At 57.2% G+C, this 18,980-nt stretch overlaps 1 protein-coding gene and 1 non-coding gene across 12 annotated transcripts in view; one reads left to right on the forward strand and one right to left on the reverse strand.

Moving 5' to 3' along the window:
* Positions 1-17,961, forward strand: part of LOC107498985 (calpain-8) — a 41,965-nt gene extending 24,004 nt beyond the window's left edge. For 7 of the 11 annotated variants that reach the window (XM_036235429.1, XM_036235424.1, XM_036235425.1 and 4 more), the window contains 8 exons: positions 7,352-7,470; positions 7,994-8,127; positions 8,940-9,108; positions 10,096-10,179; positions 11,562-11,647; positions 14,004-14,078; positions 14,728-14,888; positions 15,515-17,961. In XM_036235429.1, the coding sequence (XP_036091322.1) occupies positions 7,352-7,470; positions 7,994-8,127; positions 8,940-9,108; positions 10,096-10,179; positions 11,562-11,647; positions 14,004-14,078; positions 14,728-14,888; positions 15,515-15,549 (863 nt within the window). In that variant the 3' untranslated portion in view covers positions 15,550-17,961. Of the gene's footprint in view, positions 1-7,351; positions 7,471-7,993; positions 8,128-8,939; positions 9,152-10,095; positions 10,180-11,561; positions 11,648-11,901; positions 11,925-14,003; positions 14,079-14,727; positions 14,889-15,514 lie in introns of those variants that run through there. The other 4 variants (XM_036235423.1, XM_036235422.1, XR_004955403.1 and 1 more) reach the window with 4 other exon arrangements.
* LOC118613483 lies at positions 2,007-2,125 on the reverse strand. The gene has a single exon (XR_004955492.1). It is a non-coding gene; the product is annotated as a 5S ribosomal RNA (ribosomal RNA).
* Positions 17,962-18,980: the final 1,019 nt, after the last annotated feature.

The raw sequence follows: 18,980 nt of genomic DNA on the forward strand, positions 1-18,980 counted from the left end.
CAGATTCTCCTTGGGCAGGTCTCCGATGTCGCCTCCACTAATTTCGTGAAATCCTGCGAGTTTAGCCAAATGTTCAGTGTCACTTTGCAACCATTTCGCATTTCCATTTTCATGAGACTGGTGTGATCCAGGGAGGGAATAGCTACTTGCCTAAGTGCGGAGGATGTTTCAAGTGCAAACGCGTGAATATTTTCACATCGCGACACGTTTGCTTCTTTCCGCAACCTCCTCATTACGGCTCGTGGTTAATGAATATTTGGGCTAAGAGGGTCCCTCGTAGTCCCAGGGGGAGAGACAGCAAAGCATGGCAGGGGTGTCAGAGGGGAGGGGCCGGCTTTGGGAGCTATTTAGGAACTAATACAAAAGCATTTAGGAGTCAAGCGGATAGGAGGGGAGCGAAGGAAAAGGAACTAAAACAACTCTCAGGCGTGAGCAACTGAGCTACGTGTGGCGTGGAAGCCTGAGAGAGAAAACGGGGGGCGAGGCGGGGGGGGCGGGAGCGAGGTGGCGAGGCCCGCCCCGCAGACCAGACTTACAGGGAAACGCGGAGAGAGCTGTACCGGCAACTTCCCAGCGCCATGTTTCTTACAGAGTAGTAGATGCTCAATGAATGTTCGCCGAGCCACTTGTTTGGGATCCCCTGTGTTTCTGGTTAATAAGAAGGGGGTTTATCGAAGGCGTTCTGTGTGGCAGGCACTAAGCTGACTAAGCACTTTACACCTATTATCTCGTTTTTATCTTCCCCACAACTCTCAGAATTAGCAACTGTTTCATGTTATTGCAACGTGAGCAGATGCTATTATTACATGAGGGAGGTCGGAGGGTGAACAAACACCCCCGACCGAGGCGTGGGGCGGGGAGCAGGGGGTGAAGGTCAGTGCAAAGCGAGGATGTGGAGGGGCTGATGAGAGGCCGTGTGCGGTTGGAGGGGAGCAGAGAAGGTTCCTGAAGCTTCTTGTTCATCTTGCCTGGAGGTCCAGGGCGTATATTTCCAATGGCGACGGTCCTGTTTGCTTCAGCTTCTGAGGGCTCTGGAACACATGGGAAGGGCTCTTCGTCTTGTGGGACTGACTCGTCTTAGCTCTGACGCTGCCTGGCTGACCTTGGGAGGTCACTTAGCTGCTGAGAGCCTCAGCTCTGCTCATCGGGAAGGTAGGGATTACATGCCCGCTGGACCTGGTGTTCAGCCTGGACATTCAAACACAGGAAGTCACTCTCCTTATGCGATTTCACGGAAACTCGTGGAGGATGAAGGGTTGAGCCTGGAGTGCATTTTCCCCTCATCTTCGTCTTGTAGGAACTCACCCCGCCCAGAAACCATTGGATTAAACCGCTTCAGGATTTAGCAGGATTTATCATAGGCAACCTCCAGACGTGCAAAGTGCATTAAACCGAAGTACATCTATGGGCTCGGAGAAGGTGCCGGGCTCTGTCTGGCGAAGTCAGGAACTCAAGCGAGCCCAATTCCATTGAAAACTTCGTGCAATCAGTCATTGAAACAGTCTTTTTAGGCGTGACTCACACCCTTTCACATAACTGGCTCGCCTTCCACGTTCCTCTGACCTCCTTGTCTCCAAGGTGGCGCTGGGGGACCGGCCCGGCTGGTCCTTGCGTGCCAGCTGGCGGTGCTGCTGAGGCGTGGTGGGCCCGCCCGGTCCCTGCCTTGGCCTTCTGCCGGTGTCCACTGCTGGCGTCATGCTGGTGGCTGCTCGTACTTTATTTATTGAGGCCACAGGGGACCTGAGGGATTTTTCTGGAAAGCCAGTTACTCATCTTTTCCTCCATGGCTCGCCACTTTCTTAATTCCGTGGAGGCTGCCAGGGTAGGCACAGAACTTCCCTCCAGGGTGTGAATGTTCAAATCCTTCCCGACATATTCATGCTGACATGATTTTTCTTTCTTTTCCTTTGTCTTTGTCTTTGTCTTTGTCTTCCTGTCTTCCTTCCTTCCTTCCTTCCTTCCTTCCTTCCTTCCTTCCTTCCTTCCTTCCTTCCTTCCTTCCTTCTGGCCTATAGCACCTGGTCTTCCTAGATGGTCTCCCACCCAAGTACTAACCAGGCCCAACCCTGCTTAGCTTCCGAGATCAGACAGGATCAGGCACATTCAGGGCGGCATGGCCGTAGACCCCCGACATGATTTCTTAAGTAAGCGTTTTACGCTGGGGTCTGTGAGACAGTGAGGCCCCCTGCCCGCCTCTCGTGAGCTTCCAGTCTGGCCAGAGAGATGGGAATTGTCAGCAGAGCAAAAATACCCACCAGTGTGCGCGAGGGTTTTAATGCATCGAAAAGGAGGAATTAAACGCCGAGGGCTGGAAGGGCAAGTTCGCCAACAGCAGGCAGGGAGGGAGGGCGGCCTCGAGGCGCAGAGCTGGCATAGCGCCCGCGTGAGGCCCGGAGAGCAGCCTTACAGCAAAGAGCAGGGGGAGGACGCCTCGGCCGCGACCGCCTGTCGAAGGCGGAGTCTTAGGAAACAGGCTCGTCTTAGCAGGGTCAAAACCCCTGCACGACATTCAGATGTGCCCTCGGCATGGCATTTTTTTGTTTTTCCTGGACTCTTCTCAGCTCGCTGGGCAGCTGGGGTTCCCACTGACCCTGAGTGGGAGGGAAACACAAACGAGCCAATTAAAAGTGTTTCCGCCTCCGCCTGTTTCAGGTTTTCCTCTCTTTTGGACAAACGTTTCTCATGCAATCGCTTCGGTGATTTCTTGCTTCTTAAAGGTCCCAGATGGTGCCTGGCTACAAGCAAGGCCATATGTCTTCTGGTCTATGGGACCGGGGCCAGCGGGACCTTGTGTGACCGGTGCTGTCCGCTGGGTTCTGGCTGGTCTCCCGGAGTCGTGACTGACGTGTTCTGTGGTCCGTTCTCTGGGTACCGTCTGGGTCTAGCGGACCTCCCCTGGCCGACCCAGGCCCACTCGGCGGGTGCCGACATGCCACGCACAGTTCCCGAGTGCACAGTCACCGTGGCCTCGGCCGTCGGGCTGACTGCCCGTCCTCCCGGCCCTCCGTGACACAGTCTGGGGGCGTGTGTGTCCGCATCGTGCGCCTTGTCTCTCCGTTCTCTGCTCCCAGAGTCCCCGGTCCTCTCGGGGACATGTAGTCCTCTCTGCTTTGGCTTTCTCCTGGGGTCTAAAACCATCGTTTCTGCTCCCGCACTGGCTGACTTCACGGCGGGGAAGGGGTTCCAATGTCCGATACTTCCTCTCTCTTTCCCTCCTGGCTCCTTCTCTCGGCAGCCAGAGCATCTCCACTTCCTCCCCCGGCGTTTGAGAAGTTCCCAGGTTACAGCCTGAGTTCTTGCTGCCCGTGGCCTGTGATAACACTATCTGTTCAGACCGCCAAGCTTCAATTACGATATGCAGAGGGAATTTGTGAATTCGAAGATTTCTTTTGTAACAAAGCCCGACTCAGGGTTATTGTTCCTTGATTGATGTAAAACTTCCCCTGACAGCAGAGCGATGGCTTCATTGTGGTGATTGAGGTCTGTCTGTCTAAGGGAAGCCCCGAAGCCGACCGATGCCAAGGGTGGGAGGTGCTGGCGGATCATTATTAGTTTATTAGTTTAATAAATATGAAACCCATTACATATATAACCTGACTCAAGAGTAGGGAGTAAAAGCTCAGGTTGTTCCCCGACTTCCCATGAACTCAGGGACCCCAAAGGACCCCCCCACCCACCCTCCACCTCTGCCAGCTCCCTGGCCGGACAAAACTCTCACTCATGACCAGCCCTCTCTGCAGGTGGCTGGGGAGGAGGGACTCGTCCATTAAGGTCATTTCCCAGCTTTTTGGTCCACTTTATTCACTACTCAACTTGGATCCAAGAGCCTCTTGGCTGCTTTTGAAAATCAACACTATGCTCGAATTTCAAAGCTGTGCCCTCACTGAGAAGAACCCAAGCAATGTGCCAAGACGCTTCAAGACTCGTCCCCAAAACAAGCTCCTGAAACAGTTTAAGCAACAGAAGAAATGTCAGCGCTCCCAGGAGGGCCCTCTGAGGGGGGCTCCGTCCCCGAGGAAGAGCTTCCCTGCCGGGACAACACGTTCGCACCTCACGTGGTCGCTGTCGCTGGCAGGCATCCGAGAGCCCGCGCTCGCCCTGCGTCTCCTCGGAGCCCGGTGCCTGCCACGGGAGCCAGGCAGGGCCCGCGCAACGTCAGGCGTGAAGCAGATGAAGAGAAAACTAAACTCGCCTCCAGCTGGGCAGCCTTATTCGATGTCAGTAGCTGAGCGGCATTCTGTTTCCGTGCCTGGAACCATGATGTCTAAGGAGCGTCTTGGGCAGGCTGCCGCTGGAAGCATGTGAGGCCGAGAGCAAGGACGTCCCTATCAGAAGAGGCAGGTGATGCCCCGCCGTGCCTGCCGGCCGTGCACCTGCTCTCACTCATCTGGGAGAGGCCACCTGCCTCGCGGAGGGTTGCTGACCCCTCACCCTGTCCACTCCCCAGAGGTCTGTGTCCCTGGTGGTCCCCTCCTGTTCCCTCCCTCTGCCCAGCGCTTCGGAGGCAAAGGGCCCGTGACCTTGGCGGAGGAGGTGGGCTCTGTCAGCCTCACGCATGCCCTGGTTGGGCTCCACCTCCCCACATGCCAGGGGAGATTCAGGTGCCAACGCGCATCAGGTCCTGTTGGGGATTTTCTCAAGGACAAAATATGGTTCATTCATTCACTTAGTGACTCGCTTATGTATTCTTCTTCACCGAACACTGAAGGAGCCCCTGCTATGTGTCAGCCTTCTGCCGCGGATCCCGAGACAGAAGGATCCACATCCTCGCTCTGCGGGAGGAGAGTGGAGAGGAGCGGGGGCTCGAGTGCAGCCGGGCGCTCTGGGGAGGGAGGGCACGGGGCGCCGAGGCCGGGCAGCGATGGGGACTGGAAGCCCGCCAAGCAGCTGCTGCACGACGGAGCTCTGAGTCCAGCCCAGCTGGCGACCACGGTCTGCGGCAGCTTGAGGTCAGCGCACAGAGACGTATAACTAAGGTCGTTAGGAAACTCAAGGAAAAGGGGCGGCTTGTAGGTGGAGAGTGGGGGGCATCAGGGAAGGCTCCGTGGAGGAGGCGAGGGATTCACCAGGTGGTGTCGCGGTGAGCACTTTGCAAGCAGAGGGGACAAATGAACAAGCGCGTGGCCGTGGGAGGACCGGGGCCTGCTTCGTGCACATCTGAGTTTGACTGGCGATCAGAGTCCCGGTGGGCATGGGATGGGAGGGAGGGCCGGAGACGTGGGGCGGAGGCATGCCGTAAAGGTCTGGACGGCCCGTTCGTTTTTGTTTTGCGTTATTTTATTATTAAGCAGCGGAGGAAGTCGAAGGTTCCCGAGCAGAGGAACGCCGTGATCACAGGTGTTAACGGGAAGACCGGGGGCGGGGGTGGGGGGAGGAGATGCTTTGTCATTTTATTCGCTCGTTGGAAGTTGCCTTTTAACGAGATGCTGCCCGCCTCGAGTCTTCTTTAACGAGGAGCAATGAAACCGAGGACTGCCCGCCGCACCCCCGCTGCCCTCGGCTGCCACCGGGAGGGTGGCCTCTGTCCGTGACGTGGAACCTGGCACGAGCGGGCGCGGGAAGGGTTGCCGCGTGTGTGTGTGTGTGAGAGAGAGAGAGAGAGAGAGAGAGAGAGAGGGAGGGAGAGAGAGGGAGGGGGGGAGGAAGAGGATACGAGGCTGGCTGGGGAGAGGAATTAATCTGGGGGCAAACATGCACCTCTCTCGGTTGGGAGAGAGAAGGGCAGGTCGAGCAAAGGGCTCTCAGGACCACCTGGCGATGGAGCCGTTCAGAGCAGACGGCAGGTCCTTAGAGGTGGGTCCCGGGCCCCGGTTTACTTCCTGCTCGCTCAGGCGACCTGAGTGTTCACAGCCTGCACTATGTATGTGACGCTGGCCATGGTGTTGAAATGTGGAGCGAGACGCGGCCCTCGCGGGGTCTCTGAAAGGTGGACGGGGCTTCCATGTGAAGATACAGTGAGAGATTCGGATTCTTCTGTAGGGGAAAGGGGAAGGCTGAGACACACAGGCGGGATTTGGGAGCCGTTTGGGCTGAACGAATGGGAGAGAGAAACCTGTTCATCAAACCGGAGACTCCTGGAGGTCGGGCTCCGCTGTGACGCTGGGGAGAGGCAGCCACGGGGCCAGCGAACGATCTGCTTTTTCATACCGTGAGAGGCACACACAGGAAGTTGGGATCTCAGAGACTGGTGTGGGATGAGCGTAAAAATGGGTGTCAGGGAAGCTGACACCGAGCTCCGGGTGCTAGGCCCACCCAGGATGGGCAGGTGAGCGTGGGGTGTTCGAGGCCCGTGCGCAGCCTGCCGAGGTCAGCACCGCGAGGGGCGACGGTGCCTTCTGAGGAGGCGCCGCGCAGGGTCCCAGGCCTGGCAGGTCCCGCCTCGCGTAGAAAGGGGGCTTCCGTCTGCTTCTGCATTTACTTGGGTCTCGAAAGCGTCCATTACCAAGCCCTAGAACGTTTAAACTCTCTCGACTTTTATTTCTTCTGCTTCAAATTATGATGAGGTAATGCTAATCGATAAGAGTATTATAAGCAGTGAGGCGTCAAGGCTGTCATGGCGAGCCTCTGAAACACAGGAGGGCAGTTTTCTAAATCCACACGGAGAGCCGACTTCCCGTCATCCAAAGTCACGCAGGGCAAAGAGCGCACATGCAGGCACACACACACATGCACGCACGTACACACACGTGCACACATGTGCACACATGCATGGACACGCATGTGCACACACAGGCACACACACGCGCATGCATGCACACACACAGGCTCACACACAGGCACACACACATACTCGCACACATGCATGCATGCATGCACGCACGCACATGCACACAGGCACACACACGCACACATGCACATGCATGCACACACGCAGGCACACACACGCATGCACGCACACACACGAACATGCATGAGCACACACATACATGCACGCACACACATGCACACATGCATACACAGGCACACACATGCACATACACGCACGCGCACACACACATCCTGGGCTGGACCAACCGATTTGATATTCCCCCCAACCCAATATTTTATCAGAGTTGCTAATGAGAACAAGAGTCTGATTCTTGTTTCTTTTTTTTTCTTTCTTTCATTTTATACTTTGTTGCTTGAGTGTTTAGGAGATGCAAACTGGTCGGCGTTCAGGGGCAATAGGGAGGAGCCGAGAACTTTCGATCTGAGGTCACGACTTCCAATAAGGCGGCAGGAGCTGAGGGCTGCCCGTGACCGTCAGACAAGGGGGGAAGGGAGCCTGGCCATCTGGCTTAGAAGGGAGCAGGGCGACATGGGCCCTGCGGGCCCCGCCTGACCAGCGTGTGTCCTCCGTGACCTGGCACAGGTGACTGCTGGCTTCTGGCCGCCATGGCCTCCCTCACCTTGAACGACGGGCTGCTTCACCGCGTGGTGCCCCGGGACCAGGACTTCCAGAAGAACTATGCGGGAATCTTTCATTTTCAGGTTCGGTGCTTTGCTCACGGCCCCTGACACTGCTTTCCACACTCTCGGGTCCCCCCCCCCGCTACCCCCCAGATCTACTGAATCAGAGGTGGGCGTCGGGGCCAGAAGCCCGTGTTTGACGGTCCCTCCACGTGATTCTGAGTGTGAGGACCGCTTGAGTTTGAGAGCCACTGCTCTAATGCGTCCATCCGCTCATCCACACGTCCATCCCCCTCCTGTCTCCCCCGGGCCTCATGGCCTCAAAGACAGCGCTTGAGAGTGTCATGAGATGTGGATCTGAGTCACCCACTGTCACCGCTGCGTGGTGCCGGGCACGTTTTCTCATCCACAAACTCAGACCCTGGATGCGCTGTTTCTGGCTTTCTCTGGTCCCTCCTGTGTGGACGGAGAAGTAAGACGCAGATCCTGCTTGGAGCTTAGACTCCACTACACTGAGCTTCAGGCGCCACCCGAGGGCCTCCGAGGAGCCTGGCTGCGCCCACCGGCTCCTCCCTCGAGCAGCCGCCGTGTTTGCCGCCCGCAGTTCTGGCAGCGCGGCGAGTGGGTGGAGGTGGTGGTGGACGACCGGCTGCCCACCAGGGCCGGGGAGCTGCTCTTCGTGCACTCGGCGGACGGGAGCGAGTTCTGGGGCGCCCTGCTGGAGAAGGCCTACGCCAAGTGAGTGGGGACCCTCAGGAGCCACGACACCCCACGGTCTTCCTGGGGGAACCCACTTGCCCCTGCCCCAGACTCAGGGCGCCATGCCCAGGTCTTTCCCGGCACCCGGACCCCCATGCGCTGTCTCCGTCAGTAACGAAGAGAGACAGAAAAGCGGGTTAGAGGTTGAAACGCTCTGCTCTCTTCCACGTGAACGTGCGCGTGGGGGTCAAGCCTCAGCCCCTTGGCACCTCAGCTTTCTCCTCCTTCACCCCCCCGCCCCCCAAGGGAACTCCTTAGGTCCATGTGAATTTTTAAAAGAATTGTGAAGAAGAAGCAGAAAACCAAAGTACTTAGATGCTGAACTCGGCAAAGCCTATCGACCCTTTGTTCAAGAGCCGTTCTTCTCACTGGCCTTTGATGTTTGGCGCCTTCTTTTCTGCAACCTCAGTTTCTCTGCAGTCCTGTTCCCACAGCAAACCTTGAGGGGCGCCCCTCGGCCTCAAGAGAGGGTCACCCTCCTTCCTATCCACCCCCGAAACCCAAGAAGCCGGGGTCGGCTCTGGACAGGCTGCATTTTACTTTTTTTCAGGAGCGGCCACTTTTTCCTGGCGAGAGGTGGTCTGAGAACGGTGCCTGGCAAAGCGCAGGGCTGGCCACGTGAAACCGCGGCCTGATGGCTTTCCTCGCCCACAGCGGAGTCCGCCAAGGGCCCTCCTTTGCCTTCTGGACCACACCAAGTCCTGGCATCGGCCCTGCCCCGACCCACGTGGCCCCCTCCGTGGGGTTGCTCTTGGCCGTGGCTGATGCACACTTTCTTTCTTTTCCAACAGGCTTAATGGTTCTTACGAGGCTCTCGCCGGAGGGTCCACAGTGGAGGGGTTTGAGGACTTCACGGGTGGCATCTCTGAGTTTTACGACCTGAGGAAGCCACCAGCCAGTCTGTATCAGATCGTCCGGAAGGCCCTCCGTGCGGGGTCTCTGCTGGCCTGCTCCATCGACGTGAGCCGAGACGGCTTTCCTCCGCTCCCCCTCCCCATGTGGGGTAGGGGGAGGTGCTGGACAGGGGCGAGGGGCCTGGGAAGGCTTTGGGCCAGAGCAGAATCTGGGTCTCACTGGGCAAGTCTATAGTGACATGGTGGTCCCCAGCACGTGGAGCTGGTTAAGACCTAATTAGTGGGTGAGAACTGGGCTGGGGCTCATTGCAGGAGCCCCGATTTCCCCTCATCGTTGAGCCCCTCTGGGACCTGCCCTAAGAATGTAACCTTGATCCCCGGATCCTAGCCTTGTGTTTGCTCTGCCTTTTTGCTAAGCAATCTCGGGATTTTGGAAAACTAATACGATGATCAGAAACACCTCATGACTTCGAGGTCTCTGGAGGAAAGGGAGGAGGTTCTGAAACCGGGGCCATGCCCTGTCCCGGGCGTCGTCTGTGTGGAGGGCCCAGGTGGCATGGAGTCGAGAGTCCTGCCCCTCACCTGCTCTTTGTCCCTCTACTGCCCCCACCTAGTGACCTCAGACACGTGAACGACATGTTTCTGAAAACCCTGGCAGGGTCTGAGTGTTTTCAGTGGAGATGTGAGGTGGAGCATGGGTAGGGAGCCCGTACAACAGGAAGGGTGATTGGGAAGCCCGCTCGTGGAATCAGGCCTGAAACGGGCCCCGTCCCGAGCCGCCGTCACGGGTAATCGGTCTTCTGCAGGCACCATGGGGTCGCTCTTGGAGAATAAATGTCTTCCCAGTTTCCCGTGACATTTAGAAGGCTGGTAATCAGATTCCAGGCTTGGCGGCCACACACACGGCACCCTGCCCGGAGCAGCGCGCCTAATTAAAGAGGGGTCGAACGGAGATGCTCTGTTTCCCTGAGCTCCGTTGCTGCCCTGTGCCGGGCCCTCCGTGGCTGGGTATTGTGTCCTTGGAAAGCACTGTAGGACCAGCCCCACCAAGGTCAGGGCCTGCCACCCTAAGGGGACCCTCTTCTCAACCCAGGTCTCCAGTGCAGCCGAAACCGAAGCTGTCACCAGCCAGAAGCTGGTTAAGGGTCACGCGTACTCCATCACCAGAATCGAGGAGGTAAACCGGGGCGGCGGGGGGCGGGCGGGTGAGGAGAATAAGTGGTGATGTTGCCATAAGCCCAGAGCATTCCTGAGAAGAGGAGAGGGGGTCACCGCCGAGTCGCCCTGCCCGGCCGCGGGGCCGGCTCCCCCTGGCCGCACGGAGCCCCTACCACCACACACGGCAGTCAGCTTTCGCTGGCCTCGGGGGGGCCTGGCTGACACTCGCCCAGGGGTGGGCACGGAGCCGCTCGGAGCTGTAGCTCCGTGGCTTCTGACTAGACGCAGGCTCTCCTCTGAGATGTAGCTGGGAGGAGGAAGAGGCGATATCGCTGCCTTTCAGGGTGGGGTAGGATCACGGGAAGGACACAGGGATTCCTCACTCTTCAACCCAAAAACCAAAGTGTGGGCTGCGGTTTTCATTTTTATTTACTATATTCTGCCTACACCTAAAAAGGCTCTGAGGTGGTTTACGATGAGAAGCATAGATACAGTAAGACCATACAACCAAGGCAAAATACAGCCATCTAGGCTAAAGGCAGTGTAACAACTGAGAAATTAATTTTGCTTTGGGTTTCCTGATGGCCAAGGCAAAAAGGGAAATGCAGTAGGTGTCTCAGCTCTCGTGATATATTAAGATGGCACGGATGTTCATTACCTGTGTTTGCATTTCATGAATACGCTCTTTAACCATCAATTCTCAAATAGGCATATGTGTAAACATTGGGCCGGGACATGACAGAAGCTCTGACGGGGAGTAAGGCACACACGCCGCCACGAGTCATGGCACCTGTGTGGGCGTTTGCACGTGCAGGCATTCGGGCTCATAGCCACTGCTCCGAAAGCAGGGGAAGGCAGTGTGTACGGATTCGTGAGTGCGGGCTCTGGACGTGGGCCGCCCAGGTGCCCGTCCTCCGTCTACCACTTACTAACTAGGTAACCTCGAATCAGTTAGCACCACCAAGTCACCGATTTTGGAGCTGGATAATAGCAGTACCCAGCTCACAGGATTGTCTCGAGGTTTAAATGAGGCAATAGCCCACTTGAAATGCTTAGCCCTGTGCCTAGTCCATAACGCGCGCTCAATAAAGGCTCACCGCCGTGCCGTTAGTATTTCTTGGGAGGGCATTTATTATCATTACGTCTCGTATATCAAGAGCGGAGTCAACTATAACCATCTAAATCCAAGCTAAAGCAGACATAAACTTGTTTTTGTGCTGGACTCCATCAAATTGTGAAAAAAATAGAGCCATTGCTCAAGGCCCGAAAACACACATTACAAGCAAACACAAGTGTGGTGGTTCAGGGGCATCGGAAAAACAGAACGCGAGTCCTCGGAGGCGCGGACGGCGGCGGGGGGGCAGCCGGAGGGCCCAGCGCGGCCGCTCGTGGATCTTGCAGGTGGATCTCCGTGGCCGTGTGGAGCAGCTGATCAGACTCAGGAACCCGTGGGGCGAAGTGGAGTGGACGGGAGCCTGGAGTGACAAGTAGGTGTCGCCCCCCCCCCCCACCCCCCCATCCTTGCCTCCCTCGGCGGGAAGGCGTCACGTGAAACACACAGTAACGACGGTGCCGACGGTATAGTGAGTCCGGCGGCGCCTTCTGGCCGCAGATTACACGGCCCGTTCGGAAAAAGGGCGGTCAGTGGTCCCGGGCTAGGAAAGGCCGCCCAGCTGGAGTCTCTGCTCGGGGACCGCCGCTGGCATTTGCGAGTTTGGCAGCTTCGCCGCGTTTCGCTCAGGGCCGAAGGGTTTGCCTGTTTCCTGCCTGCCACGCCGTGGTGGTCCAAAGGTGAGATCGATCACTCGCAATTGGATTCTTTCCGCCCCACAAACCCCGGTCGCTCCGACAAAGGCCGAACTCTCCGCGCCAAGAGGAAACGACACTTGAAAACGTTTAAGCTCTATCCCGGGAGCCAACCGGCCGCAGCAGGCAGTGACGGACGGAGTGGCGGGCATTCTCCCTGGGGGCCCGTGACGGGGCAGGTATTGATCTTTGCCCGTAAAGGCCTTAATGACAGCCAGGCTCTTCTCGGGCCGGCCTCTCCGCTGGCGAGAGGCAGTCAGTCTGAGACGGCGACCGGAAGCTGTGGCCTCCCGCGGTGGCCGCCACGCGGTGCCGTGTTGCGGGCAGGTGTCGAAGGCACGGAGCAGTTGCTTCCTAGTGACAGCCGCCGGCTTGGGGGTGGCAGGTTGACCCTGGGAAAGGAAGTAGAATTCGCCAGCGTCATCGATCGAGAGCCTCCAGACCTGGGATGGTCCTAAGAACCACCCTCCCTTCCAGTGTGTCCTTAAAACTCGCGGGTGCCCCACGGGCACAACGCCGCTGAGGCTTTCGAAGGGAACTTTGTTACATTTAAACAGCTCGGCTCTGCAACATTTCCCTTCACGGTGCAACATTTCCCTTCACGGAGAGACACGACACGTGTCCGTCGGGCCCCGAATCGGCCTCCTGTGCTGCAGGTTTTTTTATTCGACGGCCTAAGATTGAGCAAAACCCCAAACTCCAATTCCGCCAGCTGCCCCCAAAACTGTCGTGACCGAGTGACATTGAAACCCTAAGTTTTGGCCATTTGAATCAACGGCTGTTTACCAAGCTGCCCAAAGGGATTCTTTGACTTCCTCTCTTTTCCCTGTTGCCACCTGGTGTTTAACAGGCTGAGGGACAGGTTCAAGGGTGGGAGGTGGCGACCAGCCTGGAGAGTTTACATATTGTCTGTTGGGGTGGAGGGCGTTGGCCCCTGAGGTAAGTACTCCAGGCTCAGCCCAATGTCTATATATATATATATATATATATATATATATATATATATATATATATATATTTAAATCATCTGAGGGTTTAGGTCAGATTTAGAATTCTCCAACTTGTCCCTTAGTCTTTGTTTACAACTGGTACCTTTTAAGATGTGGTTCTGATCCAATTAATGTTTCAGGGAATTGAAGAGGCTCTGGGAGCGCTCCTGCGGGATCCCTTGGGGCTCTCAGTGGCTGGGTTGGGTGCGCCCCAGCTTTGAAGCAGGGAAGAGGAGGGGTTCAGGTTTCGCCGAAAGCGTTCAGGAAAGAGATTTTTACATACGACGGATCTTGGTATTGCTTAGCTATTTAGACATTGCGTGAATGTTTCAGGAACACCTGAGTTTGTAAAGGTCAGGTAGCTGGAGATGACACTTGAACAAAGCTTGTGGGCATTGTCACAGAAAGGCCACCAGCAGGTGGCCTCGCAGGGCGACATTACTGCAGTGAAGTTGCCGTGAAAAGGGCCTCGTTGTCATTCTCGCAGGCTCAGGCAGCGGGCCGTGGCCTCCCGCCCAGAGATGGTCAGTCTCTCTCATAATAGCTTCGCCCCAGACTGATGGATAAGCCAGAATGACAGCTTAGCAATTGATACTGGTGTGTGAGCTGGTCTGTGACGGGCCTTCCCGCATCGGCTCTCTCTGCCTCGGGATCGGGGGCCCTGGATCCTCATTAAAAATGTAAAGTTTGCCTGGAGAGTGCATTTAGGGCAAGGCCACGGCACAATGTTCCTGCCCCACGTCAGGGCCGCCCCCCCACCAGTGACCGTGGGGTCCATGACCCCCGCCTCTGTCCCCGCCCCACACTGTGCCTCCCCACCCCCCACCTCACCCCCAGCCTTCCCCATCCCCCACCCCCGTTATTCCATTTCTGGCCTTTTGGGGGAAGTTTAGCTGTGGGGAACAGCTTGCATTGCAACTAACCCTACAGGAACAGCCGCGTCTGTTTCATTTGAAAAATAAAAATAAAGTTTAAATTTTATTATTTTAAAATAAATATAATAATAATAATAATAATAAAAAAATACAGCTTACGACTTTTTTCGCAGTGCACCGGAGTGGAACTCCATTGACCCCAGGCGGCAGGCAGAGCTGGGCAGGAGAGCAGAGGACGGGGAGTTTTGGTGAGAGCCCGGTCCGGCGCTCCGCTGCCGGTTCGCCCCCAGTTCGGGCGGAGGGTGGCGTATCGCTGGCTGTTCCCGACACGCGCCGCGGGTCCCGGCCAGGGGCGCTTCGTTCTGCTCCCCGCTCTGCCTTCGTGTGATCCTGCGCCTGCGTCTCGGGGTGTCGGAAGCGTCGTGGCCGCGACCTCGGGCCCGCCACGGAGATGCGGCCACGGCCTGTCCTCCTCCCTCTCCGTGTCTGAGCTCACCCCTATTTCTTTAATCTAAGATTTAGCTTATCATCAAAACAGGATAGCTTCCTTCGTGGGTGGGCTAAGGAAGATAATCGGGACACCCCTGAACGCGACGTGGCTTAGAGCGTGCAGGTGTAACCGGACCTGGGGCAGGGGCTTTGTTCGGGTTACCTTGGGGGGGTCCCTTCCAGTTTATGGTTCGTTCTCTTTGCTCGGCTGGTGGGATATGCAAGGCGGGCTCTCTAGTAAGACGGGAGATACTCGTCCCAGTGAGGAGAGGGGACGGCAGTCCCTGAGTGTCTGTATCGGGGGGCTGTGGAAAATCGGGGCGCTCATCTGTGCCCTGGAGGCACAGTGTCCCTTACCCGCCCGGCCCAGCCCCCCTGACGGACAGCCCTCCGGCCTCTCTGTCCCAGGATGTCCTTTTCGGATTTCTTGAGGCAGTTCTCACGGCTGGAGATCTGCAGCCTGTCCCCAGACTCCCTGAGCAGCGAGGAGGTGCAGAAGTGGAGCCTGGTCCTGTTCAACGGCCGCCGGACGCGGGGCGGCCTGGCCGGTGGCGGCCAGAACCACCCAGGTGAGGGGACGGGCTGCCCGGGCCGCCTCCCCCGGCTCGTGCTCCCCGAGCCGGGTGTCCTCGCAGGTTCATTTCCGAGCAGTGTCCTCTGGCTCCCGGGCACCACTCGAGGCCCTGCTCCCCCTCTGGGGCATGGGGACCAGGGCAGCGAGGTGGGGGGGCAGGCTCTGCAGCCCCTCGTTTGGGGCCCGATCGGGAGGAACACCGTTCTCCAGCTGCTGTGTGTTCAAACTGTCCTCGCTTCACCCGCGTGCCCCCGGCCCCGAGGGGCGCGCTTCTCCTTAGTGCCCACGTTCTTGGCGCCCTGCGCTAAGGCCTCGTGCTCTCGCCCAGCTGACGGGCGCCCGTCGGGCTGAGCTCTGGGGCGGGGCGCTGGCAGAACCCGGGCGCCTCACCTCCCATTCGAGTGACTGCGTCCATCAGAGCAGCCATTTTGCTTTGTGTTTGCACCTGAGTCACAGGTGGCGGGGGTGGAGGGGGTGCCCGGCCGCGTGGGCCAGGGGTGCCCATGCACAGGGCCTGTGAGTGGCCACTCCCTTCTCTCGTGGGAGTCACTGGGGCCCAGTTTCTGGCGGGGAGAGTCTGCTGCTAACCACTGCCTCCGGCCTGACCCTCATCTTACAAAGGTGGGAGCCCCCCCCCGCCCCCCGCAGGTCACTGACACAGACGTGTCCAGGCTCCTCCTAGGAAGAAACAGCCAAGGCAGCACCGGAGGAAGACGCTCTGAGCAGATCGACCCCGCATCTCTCGGGAGAAGGACGGAAAGCCCCCCCACTCTCTCCACTGCCCTCCCCCCAGGCCCATGCGCCCTCCCTGTCCGTGGTGACATGTCGATTGACGGTGACTGCAAGCACGGGACAGGGCCACCACTTTCTTCCGACGCGGAGCTCATCTCAGGGCCATGCTCAGCGCAGAGGAAGTGGTGTCGTAACAAGTTTCCACACGAGTGCAGGCCTGGGATGTGACCAGCCCTCCCAGGGCGCCCGACTCTGGCGGGAGAGGTGACCGACTGCCCAGCAGAGGAGAAAGAAGTGAGGTCCCTTCCTGCCACCGTCAGCTGCCCAGCTGTGGGGCCCTGGATGGGCCTTTTCCTGAGCTATAGTTTCCTACCCCTCAAAACGGAGTGATAATACCCACCTTGAGAAATGCTTCGTACACGGGGAGCGTTATCCAAACGGGATTTATTTTTATGGCTCCTTCTCATCCTCCACTTCTGTTGAGGAGAAAACAAACAAACAAACAAAAAAAAAATGTAGAGATTGCAGTCACGTTGCACACGGGAGAAATTAAAATCTGCTTGCCATTAGCGAGCTCTCAGAAAATGCGTAGGAAATTTGCACGGATCATTGTGGGAGCTCAGAACCGCGGGCTGGCCTAAGGTGCCCGTGCGTGCCAAATCCCTGTCACATCTGTGCCGCTAAGCAGCTGTCGGGAGGAGATGGGTGGCTCCTGGCCTCCGTGCAGACGTAGGCCCAGACGGTTGCAGAATCATCTCTGTCTCCGCTGGAATCTGCACATAGTTGGCTGTAAAATCCATGCCCGTGTGCCAGAAGGAAAAGAATCGGGAATTGAATAAAGGTGGAATTGAATAAATCGTCTGACTGTCAAGAAAAAAAAATAATAATCAGTGGCTTTCGGCCGCCCGTGAGTGCCTTGTTACTTCACCAAGTTGGACCCTTATTGAGAAGCTGTGAGAACTGCCCCCTCCCCACCCCTCTGTCTCCCCCACACCGTTCCGGAAATCGTCACGGCCCCCGCATGGCGATGCCTGTCAGGCCCGTCTTCTTCAGTTACAGAATTGCCGGGCGCCCTGGGATGACCCACTGGCCTCCCTGTGCCTTCGCCAGGACCGTCACTCTCTTGAGAGATTATTAAAAAGTAATCTTCGAAATGAAGCAGTTTGTTTAAAAGTCCGTGGATGGCGTGGCAGGCATCCTTAATTGCCAATTATTACATCTCATGCATTATTAAGTGACTTACTCTTGAAGGGGGTGTGTCTCATCAGGGGGCGGCAAACTGGGCGGATGGACAGAGGATCAGCGATTAGGGCAGCTTCTGGCTGTGGTGTGAGGCTGGGGCCTCTGAGAGGATGAACACACACCCATCAGACGGACGAGAGCGGCTGCCTTTACCGCCTGTGAGCAGAGGCCTCCTAGGTAGCAAGTCTGCCGGGACTGTGTCCTCGTCTGTCCTAGGGATGTGCTTCTTACCCAGAGATCTTCCTTCTTCCAGGAGGTGGGTCTGTCTTCATAGACCAGGAGCCGAGACCAAGGAGATGTCTACCATTTCTCTAGGAAGACCTAGAAATCACTTCCTAGGGGGGCCCCGTGTAAACTGGGGCTGCGGGACCTTGGATATTCCCGGTGAAGCATGCCTGGGCTCCTTGTTGATCAAAGGGACCCTTGTGAAGCGTCTGAATGCCACGGGGCCTGTCTCGGTGTGTGGGTGGGGCAGGAAGCTGGGAGGAATTGCGCGCCCACCTCGTAAAGGAAACTCGCCCCGGCTGCTTACCAGGCAGAGTTTGCCCAGAGTTATCCTTCCCTTGGGATGATCAAGCTCCTTCCCTTTCATTTCATTCTTCCCTGTCTCCTCATCCGCCATGGGGGAACCACCACCAACTGGTGACTTCCAGCCACTTACTGGACCAACCCCCAGTTCAAAATCCGCGTGGATGAGGCGGGCGGCCCCCAGGAGGAGGGGGACGGTGACCCCTGCTGCACGGTGCTGCCGGGCCTGGTGCAGAAGACTCGCCGGGGGCAGAAGCGGCCGGGACAGGGCCTGCCGAGCATCGGCTGTGCCGTCTACAAGCTAGCCCCGAGCTGGGGTCAGCCTTCGCCGCACACCTGGTGTCTGCGGTCGGAACGTCTTGGCCGGTAACTGGAGCATGTCCTCCCGATCGCTTGACTATTCCTAATCAGGCATGCTCCTTGCTTGCCCGAATGCCTCTTCCGGGGGACTTAGTGAGGCCTGGATTCCACAGTTAGAGATTCATTCCTATGGCTTAAATCTCTGCCGTTAACATTGGGATGTATAATTCATTAAACTTTGCCTGTCATCGAGGGATCCGTGTAAACATGCCTCTATCCAAGTATAGGCTTCTCTGGGGACAGGAGCCAAGAATATGGGGCACGAGGCACTTGAGGTAACACAAAGAGCAGGAGGGGCATCACAGAATGGGAGGAGTAAGGCTGGACATGAGGGCCAAAGACAATCGCCCCTTTCTACCTGGGCAGCCTTGAGGCGCCCGTTGGAACGCACGGGGCATGGGCAGAGGCGAGGGAAGCCGCGTAGGTCGCCATTTTCACCTCTGGCGTCTCTGGACGGGGGACCAAAATGAATTTCTTGGGAAAAATACAATTCTTAATCAGGAATACGAAAAGCCGGCTGGAGGCTGGACATCTCGGTATAAGTGACTGCATGAGAAAGAAGTGTTGTAATAAGAAACAGGTAGAGAGAAGGGCAGTTGCCAAGGTCATTCCACCTCCAGGCCCTTTCTCTTATTTGGGAACTCAGTGCTTTAGAATTTAGGGCGTGCGAGTGTGTGTGTGTGTGTGTGTGTGTGTGTGTGTGTGTGTGTGTTTAATATTGGAAAATACTTGCTGCTTGATGGCAGGAGAAAAGAATTTCAAATAAATGAGCTCCGATCCTACTCCAGCCTAGCCCGTCCTTCCCCACCCAGAATGTGAACAGCCCCAGACTAGATAGAGCCTCTGCTGACAGGGATAAAACCAGCAGAAGGCGCTTACCGTGTGCATATCAAGTCAACTCGCTTTAACGAGCACTCGCTCCGTGCTCGGTGCTGTGCAGAAAGCTCACGGGTACTGCTCTTGAGGTGCCCACGACCTAGAGAGGAAATCGGAGCCACTGTCTACAGGGCAGGTCAAATGTGCTGTGATGGGGACCAACATGGGGTGGCAGGGGGTGGGTGGGGTGCTCCTCAGAGAGAGACGGCTTCATGGAAGAGGAAACTTTGCTCGGGATTCAAAGGACGAGCTGGATTTTAAGGGGGAGGAGGGAAAACATTCCAGCCGGAGGGGACACCGTGTGCTTCTTGGCAGCTGGAGAGTCAGCGGTGGTCCTGGGGAGCAGGGC

Source organism: Rousettus aegyptiacus, unplaced genomic scaffold (genome assembly GCF_014176215.1).
Source record: "Rousettus aegyptiacus isolate mRouAeg1 unplaced genomic scaffold, mRouAeg1.p scaffold_m13_p_18, whole genome shotgun sequence".
In the NCBI taxonomy this organism is placed as follows: Eukaryota; Metazoa; Chordata; class Mammalia; order Chiroptera; family Pteropodidae; genus Rousettus; species Rousettus aegyptiacus.